Genomic DNA, 20,009 nt, shown 5'->3' with positions numbered 1-20,009 from the left:
GTGAGTTGCTTCTCTATTTTTTCAAAATCAATAAAACAGAGTACATTAAATAGCAAAAGATGCAGAAATACATCCCTCATCTACCTCACCAGTAAGTTTAAGAAAAGCATAATCCTAGCTCTTTCTTCAAGGTTAAAGAGTAATCAGATCTTCCTGAAGGCAGCAAGTCAGTGCAGGTAACTGGTGTACTGCTCCATTCAAGCAGTGTCTCCTTGCAAATCACAACGGCTACTTTGAGTTACATATGGATGTTCTTCCCCTGAAATTTAAATTGAATCCTTTCAAGTGAAGGGCATAAAAATGTCTATGTTTACAATGAAGTCCTCACAAATAATTCATGAAATTTCTGGAGTGCTTTTGCATACCTAGGACTGAACGGATATCCTGAAAAGTCAGCTAATACAAACGGTGGTTTGACTGTTATGGAATTCCCATGTTAACAAAATTAGACATAGGGTATATTCTCATAGAAGACCTTAGGGTTATATTCAATATATAATGGTAAATGAGTTTCAAATAAAGCCATTTCATCACCATAATTTTTTGTGTGTGAGGAAGATTAGCCCTGAGCTAACATCCGCTGCCAATCCTCCTCTTTTTGCTAGGGAAGATTGGCCCTGGGCTCACATCCGTGCCCACCTTCCTCTACTTTATATGGGTGCCACCACAGCATGGCTTGACAAGCAGTGCGTTGGTGTGCGCCCGGGATCTAAACCTGTGAAACCCGGGCCTCCGAAGCGGAGAGCATGCACTTAACCGCTACGCCACTGGGCCAGCCCCATAATCACCATAATTTTTAAGTTCTATAAGGAAATGCCCTGACAATGTTTAACATTTTAAAGGTCTTTTTAACATTTAAAGTCCTTTTTTAAAGACTGTTATTTCTGCCAACATGGCAGACTAAGTATTGGCCTGAGCTTCCTGCATAACTAAAAATGCTAGATAAAATATTTTTAAAAATCTCCCTGAATGAATGATAGGATGAGTAAAAACATTTTCATGGCTGAGTGAAAAGAGAGGATCTCGAGAGATAAGCAGAAGACTAATGCCATAAAGTCTAGCTAGAAAGTCTAACAAGATAACCCCCCAAAAATCTGGAACTCCCAAATCTGGATCTCCTAAGTATAAGGAAGAATGAAAATTAAATTCATACCACCCCAGGTAACTGCACAAAAACTGATTTTCTGGAAGCTTAAAACTAAGCAGGGAGAAAAAAGCAAATATCCTCTGAAATCTCATAAGCAAAAATCATCCCTAAAGTAGGTTTACATTCTAAATTGATATTATCATGGTAACCCAATAACTCAAGCAGAGAATTTAGTTTCAACTTGTTCTGAACTGTTAGTACTCCCAGACACCCAATAGAAGCAAAGAAAAATCCTTTCAAATTCATTAAAGGAACTCCAATCTTCTACAAATTATTCCAGAGTATCTATAAGGCTAATACAACCTTAACACCAAAACCCAACAAGAACAGCAAATGAAGGGTTTCATGCCAATCTAACAAATGAACATAGAAACAAAAATTTCAAACTAAATATCAATTAACTGAATCCAAGGATGTACAAAGAATAATAGTTTATGCTCAAACAGGGTTCATCCTAGGAATGCAAAGTGAGTGAATACTAGTAAGTCAATTATTCTAATTCACCATATTCAAAGGTGAAATAAGGATAATTATATCATCTCAGTAAATGCAGAATTCCTTAATCTGGCAAAAGGTATCTTTTTTAAAAAAAAAAAAAAGGACACCAAATAGCATAATTGATAAACAGTTGAAAGCATTCTTTAAAATTAGGAACAGAGTAAGCTAGTGCTCAGTCATCACTTCTATGCAACACTGGGAGACTATCAGCACAGTAAGGCAATAAAAATTAAATTAAATTAAAAGCATAGGGATTGACCATAAATGAAGAAACAAACTACATGTTTATTGCAGATAATGTGATTGCCTAGGTGAAGAATATGCAGATAAGTTATTAAAATTAATGAGAAACTGTTAAGGATACTGAATAGAAAGCAAATATTTCAAAAATCAAATACATTTCTATAACAGCAACAAATGGCTTAAAAAAGAAATTTTATAAGAAGGTACATTTATGTCATGAAAAAACCGGAAATATATACATGAATAAATCTATCAAAACATGCAGAAAAAACTTTTACAGGTAAAAATGTTAAAAATTTATTAAACAGTATTAAAGAAGGCCTAAACAAATGCAGATATAGCACACGTTCATGGATTAAAAGACTCAATACCACAAAAATAATTCTTTCTAAATTAGCCCATAGAATCAATGCAATTCTAATCTAAATCTAAACAGTGGTATTGGAAAAGTTGTTTCAAAGTTAATATAGAACACAAATATAACCAATATACTCCAGAAGAACAACGACATGAGGGGATCCACGATAAGAAACATCAAGAGTTATGTGCATCTCAAAGGGATCTGAAAACCACCTTTATTTTCCTTATAAAACACAAACTTGTTTTTTTATTTGATGTTTCTTACCTTGCTTATCTGTATCACTGTCTCTCCAGTCACTCAAATATGTGGCCATGGAGACAACATCTTTGACTCCTCCTTTTCTTCTACTCTCTCTCTACCATCACCCCAAGGCCATCCAGTTGGTGACTGGTCTCTTAAATCCAATTCCTATTCTCCATAACTAATGACATACTCCAAATGCAAGCACTCATCAACACTTAACTCTACTATAACTCTAACAAGTCTCCTCGCTCCCACTTGCTCTTTACCTCCTACACCAACTACATTAGACCATCCTTTACACCCTCACTTACCTTTATAAAATATAGCTGTAATCAAGCCAATGATCTACTTTAAGTTTTCAGTAAGTCCCCTTCCCACTGCCAAAAGGATCAAGTTCACCCCCCTTAGCTGGGCATTAGAGATCCTTTACATTGCACCTTCCACAACCATTTCTTGCCAAAGCACAAACCCTTACATACCCTCTGCTCTGCCCATATTAGACTATTTATCACTTCCTATACTTTCATAAAACTCCATGAATCTTCACGGCTTCTGCTTTTATCTTAGTTATTTGACTCTAATGTTTGGTACTACATTTTCTCCAGGAAAGAAATTATAAGACTTCAAAATCCAGCTCAAATGACACCTTCTCTGAGAAGCCCTCTATCCCAAACATAATTAATGCATTCGTTCCTCTGCGCTACCACAGTATTTTGTTTATTACACTTTTGTATTGATAATTGAAACATCTGTTGCATTTTTTCTGCTGGATATTGAAATCCTTACAGGATGGGAACACATCTTATTTGTATCTTCCAAGCATATTCCTGAAATATATCAGGTGCAAAATATTGGTTGTATTAATTTACATCTGTACATTGCATGACAGTTTACCAAGACCTTGTGCATTTAATCCCTACACGTTTTATAGACTAAGTATCACCATCCCCATGTTACAAAGGAGAGAATTTAAGTTTAGAAATGTTGAATAAGTAGCCCAAGATAATATAATTAAACACAGACATGCCAAGACTTGTACCTAGGTCTCCTGACACAACATCCAGTGCTCTTTAAATTCAACTACACTACTTAGATTCACGCTATTAATTTCTATTGGAGTTCGCTCTTTACTATTATAAAGTCTCAAGCATGAAAACTTTTTTGGTGATGATTTGCTCAAGAATTTGAGACTCTTCATTAAAAAAAAACTATTTTATACATAAAATAAGTTAACTATGATGAAAAGAGTATTTCCTTATTAAACAATTCAGATAAATTGAAGATTTATGAAGTTGAGTTTTATGGCAATAATTACACTTGTGTCAAGTGGAAGAATGTTTTCAAGGATAGCTGTAGGTGATTAATTGATATAAGAATGTATCTTTTAATGTGTCATGTATTTAGTAAAATGCTTTAAGCCAGAAAAACTTGCCTGCAGTTTCCTTGCCTATAGCTCTTATTCTCTCTATTATGAATATTGGCCTCAATATTGAAAGAACTGGACTCTCCCCATCCACTGGCCATGTTTTGCTCATCCAACACGAAAATCATCTCTCCTGTGAAGCAAAACCAACTGAGCAGCATTCAATTCTGATAGCAATGTGAAACTAACATGCTCTGATAAGAACACAGGTGATGTCCACATACCTTATCACTGTTTTGGCAGATTTTTTTACTGAAGGACTGAGGTGAAAAAAGAGGGATGGGAAATTATGCATAAATTGTTTTCAAGGCTAATTTTGGCAAAGTGAAGTCAGGGAACTGCATGGCCTATTGCAGCTGTATTCTCGTGGCCGCCATGGTTTGAGTGGAACCATGAGAAACCTGACGCCTTAGCAAGAGTGACCAGAGGAGAGGTGTAAACACCTTCCCTTTCCCCTCAATGGACAGTGTAGGCCATTGGCCCTGAGACTTCCTGGTACTACTTCAGAGGAGCTCTTGCTTCCAATGTGAGAGACACCAAGATTCAGAAAGCTCTAGGGCTTGAACAGCCTTAGACATTTCCAAGCCTCAGAGACTGAGGCACAGGACAATCAAAGGATGTCCCCAAGGTTACACATAAATACAGCAGCAGAGCCAGTAATGGAATTTACATTTCTTGACTACCAATCCAGTTTGTTTTCCAACTGTCATATCGCTACCCACATAGAATTATTTAAGGAAAGCAAAACTTATATTTGCTTTCCAAAACCACAGTAGAATAGTACAAGAGGCTAGACATTCATTTCATTTATTTTATCATTTGTTTTTGCTTCTCCCAACCTGTAAGCAAAGAAAAAGTCAACCATGTACCTTTAAATGTATTTAATGAAAAGGATATAGTGTGGAGGACAGAAATGTACTCTAGTAGATAATGTGGGAAAATATGACAAAAAGAAGTTGAAATTTTTAAATCAAGCTATTTGAGAAAAAAATAAATGGACATCATGATTGTTAAACACAGACTACTTGCAAATAATTGCATAAGTAATTATCGGTTACATCCCATCCCAGTCCACTGCCAAATAACAAAGTCTGCAAAGTACTCATTTAAAAGTTATTATGCTCTCCACAAAGCTTTATTCTTCATATATCATTAGTAAAGAAAATTCCAGGAAAAATTTATAAGAATATGTTTTCCGATTATCATAATTTATAACAGTATCCATTTTCAAATGCTAAATTGAAATAACTTTAGCATACAATTATGTGATTAGTATATAAACAACTATGTATACATAAACTATCACCTACCTACAAATGGTAAAGTTAAGACTACACCAGGTCAAGCATTATATCATATTTGATACTTCTGTAACCCCAAGGATAAATCCATGTTTCATTCACAGTACGTGTTCAATAAAGGTTTGATAAATTTATGAATACTTATAGCTTAGAGCCATGTGCTTAAACTTAGCTCTGTGTAAACAGAGGATTGTGAGTATGTAAGCTCTTCAAGTTAATCCAGATGGCAAATAAAATATGAACCAGAAATTACTGAAAGACTATATAGCCAAGATTCTATTCACACATTAGTCAATGTGAATTGAAAATTGTCAATATGTTTTGAGTTTATTAGGCATTTGAGCAAATAGCCAAGAAAACAACACATAGAAAATATTTATATTGGTTACCTCTGATATCTTTCCCAAAAAAAAGGTCTATTTGGGAATTTAACCTCTCAATTGCAATGTTTAGAGGACTTGAAACGTGAATGCATTTTTATATATGGCAAGAAAAAAGACATTCATCCCACAAATGTTTTTATAAAGATTAACTTCCCACAAATAAGTAGCTACAAGAAAAAAAAATCCTCTATCTCATATATTTATGCTGATATGAATGAAAATTATACAGTGTTTACAATGTTCCAAAGGGATTTTTACTTTACATTGATTTAATTCTTGTAATAACACCATGAGGATCATAACATCATCTCCATTTTATAGATCAAAAAACTGAAGCATAAAGGGGTTAAATAACTTGCCAAAAGCCACACAGTTACTGTATGGGGGGTCCAGTATTAGAACCTATATCCATCAAACTCCAAAGACCAAGTTTTTAATAGATGCACCATTCTGCCTCCCTGAAACCTTAAAAAATAATTTTTGAAGCCAACCACAATCTGCAAAAATGTACCCATACAAAAAAAGAAATCAAGAATAGAAGAAGAAGAAGAAAGAAATATCACGGCAACACATGGAATCCAGAGTTCTGGATTCAAATTCTGATTTCATCACCAGGTGACATAAGGCATGTTATCTTAAAACACTAAGCTACAGGTGCCATTCAATATAGAAATAAGATGTATTATAGGATACTTATTTATGAAGTGTACAGTTTTGTATACGAAGTCATATTCCATCACTGAGTTCCACTGCATACACTGGACATCCGTTTTTATTATACACATTTTAATCCTGGGAGACACTGGAGGTGTAGGCTGTAATCAGTATCTTCTTTCTGTATTTTAACTCTTGGTCACTAGTCACTAGTTCACCCAGCAAATTGCTCACAAATCTCTTTCCCCATGGAACCAGAAGGCAAGACAAGGCCCCTGATGATAATGATTTAGGTCATTAACTTCTGTTACCCATTCCAGATGGAAAATCTCAATTATTCTTCCCCTGATGATTGCCTGCAGTCTACACTCCACCCAGGTCTGGATAATACTATTTCTTCTCCTGGGACTAAAAAATACATATAAAAGAAAAATGTCCCCTTGCTCTTAAGTTTAGAAAAGAAGGAGGCAGAAAAGAGAAGCCTGTTTCACCAGATTTTGTTTTCACCCATTTGTTAGAGAACAGGTACAAGCAGGAACTCTTCCTCCTAGAAAACATAATTTGCTAAAAAATACGTTTTCTTCAAACAAATTGTAATATAATAAATATTACATATAGTATATATTTTGAATGTGCCAGACTACTTTTAGGAACCCAGACGGGAGTTTCAAGATGTTTAGTTAACCCTATGATCTCTAAAAGCTTTCAAGCTTTTGACCTTAGGGCTTTTAGACAAGTTGGGGTTGAAAAAACTAAAGTTATTTAAGTACTGTCTCACCGCATATTTGTTTTCTCCAAGGCATTCACACATCATTTACATACATAATGTACACTGTAAACCACTTTCCTGAATCACCTGCATTTGAAAGAATGGTCTTCACACTCTTTATGGGCTCATAATCATGAATTCAATGAATACTCAGAGAGCAAATAAAGTGTGAAACAATTTAACAAGTACCACACAATATGTCAGAGCCTGTGCCAAGAACGGGACACTAATGACTGAATTCTACTGAAATCCAATTCAACTCCAGCCTTACTTAACATGGAAAGCCTGCTGTCACAATTTACACACTTGGAGCAACACACAGCAGTGTCTCCCTACACGATTTAGCATTTTCATTTGTCTCATACCTAATTGGGGCATTTCATTTGTAATTTTCCACTCTTAGAAAATACTCTCTTGAAAGAGAGTAGGGTCTGCCCTACATTCCATGCAATTGAAAGTATGGGCCTTCCTCTGGTAGTATAGTATACGGATTATAAAATGCGAGAATGTTGAAGGCAAGATGTATGCTCACTAAAGAAAATAACAATGAATGGATGTCCATTGCACAAATACCATCAGTTCAACTGCCAGTCTTAATACATTTGTATTGGCTGGAGAACCAGTGTAGGGGACTCAGAAAAAGACAGACCTCTGCAATACAGAACCTGAGTTCAAGTTCTCACCACTGACCAACTGCGATGACAGCCCAGCCACTGAACATTTGTGAGTCTCAGATTCCTCATGTGTCCAAGAGAAGAAACAATAACGTTAATTGATGGGGATAAGGTGAAGAGAGGAGGCCATTTAAAATGTTGACTGTAAAAATATGAACTATGCTATCTTGACATGAGTCATGAAGGCACTTCCTAGATATGTGAGGTATGTGGAGTCCAAGAATTTTTTCTCTTGAAAGTTCTCCATTTGGCTGTTTTCTAGTTATGCATGATGTTCTTCCCTGGGGTATTTTAAAGGTTTAACTTTCATGCAATGAGGTATACTTAATAACACAATAACCCGAGTACAAAATACCATCAGCCCTCAACTGTTAGGCATTTGTGATCAAAAAGATCAGGGCAGAGGGCAGGAGGATCAGTTCCATTCTTTCAGGATAGTCAATCCACTGAACTGATGCCAAGGTGTTTCCCAATGCTATACAAGAACTGCGATTATCCTAATAAACACTTCAAATCCATTCAGGGCCAAAGAAGAGAGCTCAAAAGATGCCAGTATCAGCAACCAGGCCAGGGGCCAGTCCAGGTGCCCCTGCGATGCACAGTCCACGTGCTGACAGTTTAACAAAGATGAGACATGTAAGGAATGAAGAAACTATTCCACTCTCTTACCTCACCACCTCTGCCTCCCCCATCACACAAACTAAATGTCATCGATAGGAAGTTCAACAACATAGGAGATATGAAATGCTGATATAAATATATGGTTGTGTCTCCATCTCCGTAATGGCTCCCACAATTTATAAAATGGTGCAATGTGTTAAAAACCATTGAAATGTATTTTTTAAACACTGAAGTGAATGCTTTGAGTAGCATACTAATACATAAAATTAGATTTTCTTTGGGAAAAATAACGTATTTTGGAAGCACTTCTGACCTATGTAATGTATCATTTCAACTTTTTAGAACTATTACCATTCAAGGAGGTTGTGTTTTTTTTTTAATATGGTCGGTAGCAAATGTATTAGCTTCAACTACAAATGTAAATTGCAGGAGAAGAGGTGAGTAAGACAAACACCTCCTCAGTTCCCTTTCTGGATTTCATTAACACCTAATTTACAATACTTCTTAATACAAATATATAGTTGAGCTCTTTAAAACAGCTTGACAGGATTAGCACACATTTTGTAAGGAGCTGACAAAACAAGCATTCCATTAGCCAGCCCACAATGTCCCCAAACCTAATAGTCAATATCCCATTTTCTGCACTGACAATGGCAAGAACTAAATAAACAAGCAAGGGATTCCTTCCTCCTGCTTTCTGGGAAAGAACGCATTCTATTTAATTAATTCCATAGCTTTGAGACTATAAAAAAATTTTTTTTGAAATATTCCTCCCCGGGTATCGTTATTCAATAGATAACTAAAGGAAATAAACCACTAAAGCCATATTGCTACATCATTCTACTGTATCCAGGGTTGAGGAGAGGCTCTCCCCTCCTTAATTTAGGAAGGATAAATCCACAATTAACTCCAGATCTTAGAAAATGAAGGAACTTGTAAGAGGCCTCAAAATTCCCCCAGTAGAGGAAATCCTACATCCCAAGGAATCTTGCCAGGCACCTGAGCCTTGGCCTAGCCCGGGCCTCGCTGTGGGCCCCAGATGCTGTAGGGGGCTCTCCTTCAGTTCAGGGGCACAGCACAGTCCCCTGCCCCCACCTCCCCAGACACCAGATGGTCTCAGCAGGATGTGCGAGGCCTCATTTTAAATGGATTATTTGCCTCTATCTTTTCTAAGCATTCTTAGAAAAGCTTAAAGAGGGTCCCAGTTTTAAATATTTTAAGCAGATGGGTCTAAGGTACTATTAGAAACAACAGATAATATTCTAAAAAGAAAAAAATCAGTGATGGTAAATCGCTAGCACTTGATACCATCTACCTGAGTTCTAGAAAAATTTAAGGGCTTACCTCTTTCTAGTAAACTCAGCGCTTGAGAGGCCTAGGAATTATTAATGTGACTAATATTCTTAAGGTTTTCAAAGAATATGGTGGCAACTATAGGCAAGTTGAGTCTAAATTGTAAATTAGAGGAAGTTGCTAAAATATACAAAAATAAGATTCATGCATATACAATGGGGGAAGACAACATGGTTTCAGTAAAAGAAACTATGCATGGTATATACTAGACTTTCATGGAAAAGTGAGCCATCATGAGGGCAAGAGGAAAGGCTGTGGAATTATATACTAACTTTTTCAAAAAGCCTTCGCTAGGCTCTTATCCACTTTTAACTGTTTCACCATGGACTAAGGTAGGGCTCAAAGAGCACCCACTTGAATGGAAACCATAAGTATTCCATGAATTATTACACAAAGTACCTCAGTTAGATTTTGAACTTGCAAATGACACTACCTTCTTCAGAGACAAAAAATGGGAAGATCTTAGGAGATCTCAGGATCTCTTGTATGTGTAAACAAACAAACAAAAAAGTTCTATTTTTTTGTGTGTGAGGCAAATCAGCCCTGAGCTAACATCCATGCCAGTCCTCCTCTTTTTGCTGAGGAAGACTGGCCCTGAGCTAACATCCGTGCCCATCTTCCTCTACTTGATATGGGACGCCGCCACAGCATGGCCTGACAAGCGGTGTGCGCCCGGGATCCGAACCCCAGCCGCCAGCAGCAGAGCGCGCACTTAACCGCTACAGCACTGGGCCAGCCCCCAAAAAAGTTTTAGAGCTGGCTTAGTCTCGGGGAATATATTTAAGAAAAAATAATCCATCTTATTCACACCTAATAACAGTAACTGCCATTTGTGGGCCAAAAATGGATGTGGGCCCCCACGACAAGGGCTAAAGAATTACTGCTGGCAAATGAAGAACAGAATTCAAGTATACAGAATATAATGCCTTATCCATCCCTTTTGCAAAAATTGTATTTTGGCCACTTCCAAGTTGGCATCAGAGACAGGAGGAGGAAAAAAAGATCTGAGGAATGAAAACTAACACAGAATAGATTGGTTAAGAGAAGCAGCTCTATGAAATGAATTTTTAACATGAGGGTTTGGCAACCTTGAGAGGTGCTGACCAAGAAATATATGTTTGGATATTTAATATTATGGTGGAATAAAGTAGACATGGGTTTGAACATCAAATTCTAAAATGCCATACCTAGGAGGCTGCCAGTGAAGCTAGAAAATTCAACATGGAGGACCAAAAGAATGATAAGGTCTTACCGAGAAATTATAAACTTAAGAAAATTACCCCAGGAATGAATATACTAGGACACTGATTATAAAGAAAAGCAGAAGAAGAATCCTTTAGGATGCCAAAAGCCTATTTCCAGATAACCAGGTTTGCATATGCTACTCAAAAGGCAAATTTAATCTTGCAAGTCACTAACCTCTAACATGCTTGGATTTTTTCCAAGAAAAGGAGTCATTTACTCAGAAGATTCAAGGTAGAAAGTCTTGTTTTCAGGGAGTTCACACTTGTCTAAGAGGATAAGGAATCCCTTCTGGCCAAACATTTTACCTCATCAATCTTAGCCTCTACCCGTCATTTAAAATACTAATTTCTTCAACTTCCCTTATTAAATATTATATTTTCAATTGCCTGAGCTTTTCTGATATCCCCTTAAACACAAGAAGAGAAAAGAAGGCAGAAAGGGAGGGAGGAAGAGAGGGAGGGAAGGAGGAAGGGAGAGAGGAAGGAGGGGAGGAAGGAGGGGGGAGGGAGAGGGGGAGCGTATGTGTGAATACATACAGAGTTGGTTTATCAGGTCTCTGCTTTTCCAGGTAATCTCTAGACAATCGTGAGAGATTAACTTGCACACTGAATTTGCCCAGGCTCTTGACAGATATTAATACCCAGATTAACACCTATTGGTACAGTACAACAATGAAACAGGACACCTCGGTCTCTGTTTCGAATGACTTCCTGCAGAATCAGCTTCTCAATGTCCCTCAGGACCCTTCTGAACTAGAGAGAGTAAGAGAAATCTGATTGCAAATTCAGACGACCATGTGCTCAGCTGAAGAAAGACAGTCAGACATTCCTTTGAATTATCTGTATCTTTGTGTCTTTTTATATAGAGAGATTAATTACCTATATTCCGAACTAATGGATTTAGCTATAGAAATCTACCTGAAGCTCTGCTGTGCTCACTACCTTCTTTCACTTACACCAAAAATGTCTTTCTAAATCAAAGTTCAGTTAAATTAACACAAGGCTTCCTTTTTGTCCTATAGTTTCATGAACTTGAAATCAGAGTTCTGATAGGTATACAGATTATATTGTTTCACAAATACATGAAGCATGGCACAATGTTTAACAAGTTATAACTAAGAATATTTCTCCTTGGGTAACATCTACTCTTGGTTAGAAGAGACGTTTCTAGATAACGGATGAAGATCAATACTAATAATCTATAGATATTGAGAATATACTAGATATCTAACAGTGGTAATCCATCCATGTGATGAACATTAAAGATTAGTTATGACCTCTGTCCTCAAGGACTTTATATTCTAATTGGGGTTGGAAAAGATGAAACTATATTCTTAGTCATTTCACTCATATCAGATGTGAAAGTAACTGCATTTCTAATAGACTAGACTCCAGGTAAACCTGGATGAATTTCTATTGTTTGTATTTCAAGGAAGGCCTCCAAAGGGCCAGCTAAGACTGCAGTATAATCGTTTAATACAGCTAGACTTTGCAGCCAGGAGACTTGGAACGGAGTTCTGGGTAATCTTAACTAACGTGTTGAACCTCATCAAGCATCTTTTCTCCTATCTGTGTAACGAGAAGATTAACACATTCTACCATATTGGGCTGCTGTGTTGAGCTGAAGTAATGTACTCAAAAGTGCTTTGAAACCATAAAGCAATGTTAGTCATTATGACATCAAGCCGCTGTGCAGTTTGAGGAACATTAAGATCCCTTTTAGAGGAGTTCACAAAGGCCACTTTATGTCAAGACCACGCCCTCCACTCTGCCCTTTGGAAAGGGCAGATCACAGGTACTCCAGAGTCTGGAGAGCACCCTCTCTTGCTTTTGCGAGGCTATCTTTCACATAGCCGTCCTCATGTTTCTCATTTTAGTGACCTTTTTTTGACTCTTGTTTGGGATTTCAATGTACTATTTAATTTTTTTCCTGTTATTGCAACTTTTATTTGTCTTATACAGTGCCAAAAGGGAGGCACTGAAGATTTTGCCACTCTTCAGCCAAGATGGTAAGTTAAAGCCGTTCATTTCGCTAAATTAAAAAAGCAGAGTTGATAATTTAAAAAGTGATCTCAGATTTTGGGCATACTTCTCAACCAAAGAAACTTGGGCTATTCTTACTTCTCTTTCACTACACACACACACACACACACCACAGAGGCATGCCTCTTGTACTCAAGGATAGGGACACACACACACACACACACACACACACGGAGGCATGCCTCTTGTACTCAAGGATAGGGAAGAAATAAGATTAGAGTGATGATCCATTCAAAGTTGTTTTAGTTGTTTTAACTTCAGCAGCTATGTTCAAAAATAAACCAGCATTAAAGGGAAAACAAAAGTACATGCTATTAAAGAGCTTTTTTTTTTTTTTGTCCTAGATGTTTATTTGCTGAAGAAAATAAACATTTATGTGTGAGGTGTGTTTCAATACACACGGTGCAACTACTTAAATTTTAAAATTGAAAAGTTTCTTAAATAGAAAAAAAACACAAGTTCACAGAACCTTCTTCTGGACAATTTGTAACAGAAGCCTGAAACAACACGACTTTTGAAAATGTATGAGCTAATTTCTGATGCTTCTTATATTCATATTTTAAGTTAATGATTTTTTAAAGTTAAAGATTTTTAAACCTTTAATTTGTATAGAAAACTATTTTTATTTTCCTGAAATCAGACCAGTGTATACCCATGCCCTGGTTTTCTCAAATTGACAGCTGGTTGAATCTTTCACACAACAGAGCATCAGAGTAGATGTCTTCCTAGACAATCTTTAGAAATAACATACTTCATTTCCACCTTACATAAAACAAGAAAGCACACAATTTTTACCCAGTTACAAACATTATTCAAAACATATTTCTCCATAAAAGTATGTTTAAGGAGTTGTATACTACTGAATTCTGGTTGCCCAACACTAGGCACCCACCATAGCAGAACAGTGTCTTGTCCTCTAAACCATCAGGGTAGGAGGCCAAGAAACTGTGGTGGGATTCATTGAGTGTTAACGGTGATAGAAGGAAACTTGCAAGGAAAATTGAATTAAGTCAGAATTCTGAATTCCAGACTGACAAGTTTCTCCTAAGCTACTCTGAGTTTTGAATAAAGAACTGCAGTAAGAGTGCACCAAGAAAGATCTGGCAACACCATCACAACACACATACCCTCCTTGTCAGACCAATGTGCCATAAAAGGTACAAATTTACGAGGGAATTTCCAGCATCTTCCTTCGTTTGTATACATCTCTCCTTCCTTCAGGCCCAGAAGAGGTTGAGTAAGATTTACCTAGCTTTGGAAGGGAAGAAATCACAGTCACAGATCGACCAACCGGAGAGGCATAGACAGTTTTGGCACTCTGCCCACTCCCTTCCTCGTTGCTTCGCCAAAGCCCAACCTCTTGAGATGGGACAGAACGTGCCTTCAGCTTACAAACAACTCTACTAAGTCGGCCCCAACAACCCCTGTAACCTTCCTTCCGAAGTTAGTCGTGAGTCCACACTGCATTCGGCTCACCTCAACCTCACTTGAGCAGAGCACGAACCAGCAGCCCCGCCGGAGCCGGAGCGGGCGCTGGCCCTGGGGCGCTGCGCTCACGTGGTCGCCGGCCGCGGCACGTGCGCCTCCGACCTGAGGCGGCGGGAGGGAAGCGCCGCCCCGCGCGGGAGGAGAGACCCGCAGAGGCACCGGACGCGCGGAGGGGCGGGGCGGGTCCCGGGGAGATCCTGGACCCGGGGAGAAGAGGCAGTGCCAGTCCCACTGCAGTTCGCGGGGGTGTGCGCAGGAAGGAAGACACAAGTTTGAATGGGGCAGCAACTTGGAAATTTTCTTAGGGTTTATTTTAAATGGGCAAATGCGTTTGAATTCTGTCTAGCGTGAGAGCTTCCAAGGTCGTCACAATCGCCTTCTGGCCTGGAACCTACACTTGAAATCCCTGGCAAAAGAGGAAGCAAAGGTGTCCCGAGGTAGCAATTCCATCCCCACCCACCTTCTGGGGAACTCTGCCCACTGGGTCTCAGGCGAGCTCTGGGGAACCGCGCCGTGGAACAAAGAGGAGGTGTTGTCCCCTCCAGATGCAGAAAGCCCGCTGAGTGCTGGTATTTAAAACCTACGGCAGCCAGCTGTGTTTATGGCTTGTTTCGTTTTGCCGGGGGAGGGGAGTGGAATCAGAACTCTAGGACGTTTTTTCCCAAACTGGGAGACGGGAGCTTGGCATTCGATCCCACTAGCACAGAACTCCAGTCAACTCGCGCCGCGGCGGCTGCCACTGGGGGGTGGGGAGGAGAAGGAAAGGAGGGGAAGAGAAGGAGGGGCGGCGGAGGGGCCGGCGAGGGAAGGAAGGAAACAGGTGAGCTCCCACTGCCACCCATCGGAAATCCAGCGCCGCGGTCCCCGGCGCGCCGCGGTCCCGACCTGGAGAGGCACTTACCGGCTTTACACGGGTCCTTGTAATCTATAGTCTCGGCTTTATCCTCTTCGTTCCCATCAAAAGTGTAATCATAATCGAGGCCAGCGCAGACCCACAGCTCCCCGTAGAAAACAATCCCCGAGGCCACCAGCCACACGAGCATCCTCGGGGAAAGCGTTTCCAACCCCATCCTCCTCCCCTGGAGGAAAAGGAGGGGACGGGACCCGGAGGTGAGGCGTCCGCGGTCCGCGTTGATGTGGGGGGCGAGGGGGACCGGTGCTCCTCTCCCCACCGGGAGGCTCCTCGGCGGGACCGGGGTGTTCAGGTGTCCGGAGACATACGGGTGCCGTCGGGACAGTAGAGAGGGCAAGAACTGCCTGTTACCCCCAGTTGCAGGGAGAAGTTGGCTAGGGGCCGGCGGGTGGGCGGAGGGCAGGTAAGGAGCTCGGCTCCCGGAGGCGGGGAGGGGCAGCTGCGGGCAAACTCGGCTCTCGCGGAGCGGGCGCTCGCAGCCTGCCAGGTCGTCCTTCTGGCGGCCGAACTTCCCGCGGCCGCGGCTCGGCGAGCGGCGCCCCGCGGGCTCAGCTGCCACGGGAGCTCCGGCTCCCGCGCCGCGCCCCCGCCGCTACCACGACCCGGCGGTGGAGCGCGAGCCGCCGCCGCCTGCGCCCGCCGCCGCCGCTCCGGGAAGATGAATCCGGTCTGCACATCAGCACATCTGAACTGAAAGGGGAGACCGAGGAAGGGGGTGGGGGGCAGGCATGTCTACGCCGCGAGACCTTAAAAGCCTGCAGAAGCCAGCAAAGCAAGGAGAGCAAAAGTGTGAGGATTTGGGGATGCACTGCTTGCCTTTTTCCCCCCAGGCTGTCTTTTTACCCTCTTCCTAACTTGAAAAAAAAAAAAAATCTTCGCATCTAACCCAATCACTTGCATCCTGCTTACTTATTCATACAATCAGGGTCAGGATCCGGGCCACAGCCTCCTCTCTGACTTCTTTTGATAGCCTTATACAAACAAACAGACACGAGCGCGCTGACAATTCCATTTATATTTTCCTAAAGATAAAAATGAATATATTATGTATCTGCGTCCGCGAACAGCAATTAATAGATGATGTACGTGTCTGTAGAGAGTGCCAGACCGGGGGTGGCGCGAGCGATCGTGATAACTTAGCTGCAAATCTCCACTTCCCCTCCCCCCAAATAAACAGCGAGTGTGTTTCTTTCCTTTGCTGCTGTTTAACCTTAGTGCAGCCTAGGAACGGAGGAAAAGTGCCTGAGCCTCCGCGACTTAGGTAAGGAAATGGACTGCTTTAAAATTCTCCCAATCAACAAAGTTTTGCTAAGAACTAAGATCCTCAGAACTGCAATTAAAAAAAAAAATCCAAAATCAAGTTACAGATTGCTGCAGCAGGAAACGCTAAGACCTTGCTGATGGGCTGGCGTTATGGCTCACGTGGGCGCAGGAAGAGAAGTTGGAAGGAATACTCGGGAAGCAAATTTTCTGACAGTTCTGGCGTCCATGCCCTGAGCTGCTCAGTATCCTTTGGCGTCAGTTGTTTTACTTCGGAGGAGAGTGTGTAAAACCTGGCAGCAGGATCAGCGAGGTAAAACCACATGTCAGTCTAGCAGACGCAAGACAAACACAGGTTGTGGGAAATTGGGGAGGGAAAAAAAAAATCAGAGGAAATCTCTGCAAAACCCCTGTTGTGAGCAATTCAGAGGTTTCCCCACATCTGCAAGTAGTTTCCAAAATAGGTGAGAGGACTTCTCCCCCCGCAAATTTCCAAGGGACTGGTGATTGGAAGCCTTCCTTTTTCCAACTAAATCTTGAACTGTCACTTTAGCAGGGACTTGTAAAAAATTTTCTGTTGCCTTTTCATCTTCATTTAACGTTTAAATTGCCCCCCTTTTGCAATTTACCATCAACATACAGTCTCATCTAGAGGGAAATAGAAAGGTAACCACACACACATACCTTTGACAGGTAGACCCAGTCTTTGGTTAGGAGATTTGACCAGGTTCCGTGTCTGTTAAAGAAAAATTAGAGGCTAACCTTGAAGAAATATCAACTATTTCCAACTTAAACGAAGAGTAAAAGGATGGGAGGGCTAGGTAGAACTGACTGATTCAACGTTCCTGGCAAAACTGGGGCTTTTTCAGAGGCCACTGCAGTGATGGAGCCTCCCTTCTCTCGTAGATCTCAAACTTTTAATCCTAGGTCACAGAGCAGAGAATAGTTGTGAAAAGAACATGTTCAATAAGCAGGTAGAGGTATTTGGTTTTGAAATCTCTTGCTGAGTCATTCTCAAATTCTTTTACCCATCCAAAAAAAAAAAAATGTTTGCATAATTAATAATGGTGTTGCTCTAGTGCAGTGCTAAACAAGAATGTATTCTGCCTAGCCCATCTAAAAACCTAGAAAATGAGACTTTCCTTTAGAGGATTTTTGCTATTGAGCTGCTGTCAGTGTCCCCACCCTCTACCCCTAGGCTTTTAAAATGTCCCTTGTTAATCTAAATGATTGCAAACATCTCCTTAGAGTATTTTATCACATGTAAGTTTGCAAGAGTTTGTGCTTGAAGTTTGCCTAAATATCACTTACTTTGCAAGATTAAGTATGTTTCATTCATTTGTCCTGAAAAAAGTGGTACCATATAGGGAATCTGCCTCATTATATAATGATGCGTGTTATGTTTTCCTTACAGAATTTATCACTGCTTAGTTTTACAATTTTATAAATTTGCAATTCAGAGTTAGAATGATTGAAGTAGTAGAACTTCAAATTAAAATACAGAAATGTTTCTTTGTAGCTAAAATACTTGCAGAGAATATTTATTTACATCACAATATTCTAGGCCTCAATCCCTGGTTTATTTTTAGATATTATTTTAAAATACTTATTAAATCTAACTCTAAGGTTATGATAATAAATTACCTGCATTTAAACTTTATGTCTGTAGTTGCTATGATTGCAAACTACAAATAGATTTTGGTCTGTCCATGAAAAAACATAAATGTGCAAGAATTTGCAAAAAATATAAAAAACAAGAATATGCATGTGAGAAGGGAGTTGAGTATTCTGTCAGAATGTAGCCACATACATGTGCAGTATGTGAATCCCATTGCCTCAGGAAGATACAAAGAAGAGATTGGCTCCTTTAGTAAGACATGTGCTGAAGTAACCTTGGCATCTAGCTGGCCACTGCCCCTGACTGCCATTGTCACCTACCGCAGGATCCCATCACCCTCCAGCCATCCTGGGGAATAAAGCCACCCAAGATAGCTGAAGCAAGAGGTACGCTTTACGCCAATTGGCACATCCTGTTTACTATCACAGTAGTTAAAATAAACTTGCCTTGTAGATAATGTCAATTATAAGCGTCTATTTTTCTAATCTAGTCAATTTGTGAAAAGCTAGTTGTAACCGTTTTTTGTTATGAAAGCAAGTAATACACAAGTGTATTCCCCTCCTGTTCGTTGTAAATAAAGGATAATAATTCAGATGTGTATGGAATAAAATATGCTTCCCTGTCTCCCTTGGTCTGACCCTCCTCCTCTGAAGTAAACACTGTTAACCTGTTAACCAAATAGTGTGTATATAGATCGACTCCTTTGAAATTGTCTTATCTGTAGATCAAAAACAACAAATATTGGCAATTTCATACAGTTCAACCTATTACTTCAAGGCTTTTAAAAAACTTCTGCTTTGTATTAATGCTGTTATTCTTCTGAATTAATCATCTCAGTCAAATATTTTTAAATAAAGAGATGATTCTCTGGGCCTTGATGGCTTTTGACTTCATTTTCTTTCCTTTTTTTAAAACCTTATATTCTATGATTTTTTATATCACATTATTTCATAGATCACCACTGCAGTATGCTCCCAACGCTTGATAATTAGGATGACACTGCGTTCAATCAAAATCTGTGCTTATCGCTCTTTCCTAAGTAACAAATATAGTGTCAGAGAGAATGAAAAAGTGAACAGAGGCAATATTTGCTTGATAACAAAAGTGTTAAGGGATTTGTTTGTTAAGAAAAAGAAGCAAAAAAGAAAAGAGCCTTCCTTCTGCAATGGATTCTGGTCTGAGTATGGTCTACTCACCTAGGGGTCTCTGGTCTTTCCCTGGTACTTGCTACTTTGGTGTATTACCCTCGTCTCTAGCATGCCTAGGCAAGGGGGAACAGAGACATCCTTTGTTTTTTATGGCTTTTAGCTTCTCCAGATTTTTTAACCGTCCCTTTCACCCCATTCTGATGTGACCCTCTACAGCATACATAACGCTTTATTTTATCATCTTTCCTTTAGGCTCTCTCTCAGCCCTGAGCAATTCCACATAGCGTCTCCTAATTCTAGTTCAGTTTCTGAAAGTATGGGACTTAAAGCACTGATGCTACATGAGACTATTTTAGGTAATATAGTGATAAACTTTTAAAAAATATTAATAGTTACATACATAAATATTAATAGTTACAGGACTGTGTGTATTAGAAAAAAATAATTATTAACAAATATGCAATTGGATATATATTTCTTTTCTTTTTTTTTTTTTTTTGTGAGGAAGATCAGCCCTGAGCTAACATCCGATGCCAATCTTCCTCTTTTTGCCAAGGAAGATTGGTCCTGGGCTAACATCCATGACCATCTTCCTCCACTTTATATGGGACGCCGCCACAGCATG

The 20,009-nt window shown here is 39.7% G+C and overlaps 1 protein-coding gene across 1 annotated transcript in view; it reads right to left on the bottom strand.

Moving 5' to 3' along the window:
• The window catches only part of TLL1 (tolloid like 1), a 196,890-nt gene extending 181,089 nt beyond the window's left edge, over positions 1-15,801 (bottom strand). Inside the window, exon 1 of the mRNA XM_058550317.1 lies at positions 15,347-15,801. Within this exon, the coding sequence (XP_058406300.1) occupies positions 15,347-15,515 (169 nt within the window). The 5' untranslated portion in view covers positions 15,516-15,801. The remainder of the gene's footprint in view (positions 1-15,346) is intronic.
• Between the last annotated feature and the right edge of the window lie 4,208 nt (positions 15,802-20,009).

This window comes from Diceros bicornis, chromosome 11 (assembly GCF_020826845.1).
Source record: "Diceros bicornis minor isolate mBicDic1 chromosome 11, mDicBic1.mat.cur, whole genome shotgun sequence".
NCBI classification, from domain to species: domain Eukaryota; kingdom Metazoa; phylum Chordata; class Mammalia; order Perissodactyla; family Rhinocerotidae; genus Diceros; species Diceros bicornis.
This window is presented reverse-complemented; position numbering and strand designations above follow the sequence as displayed.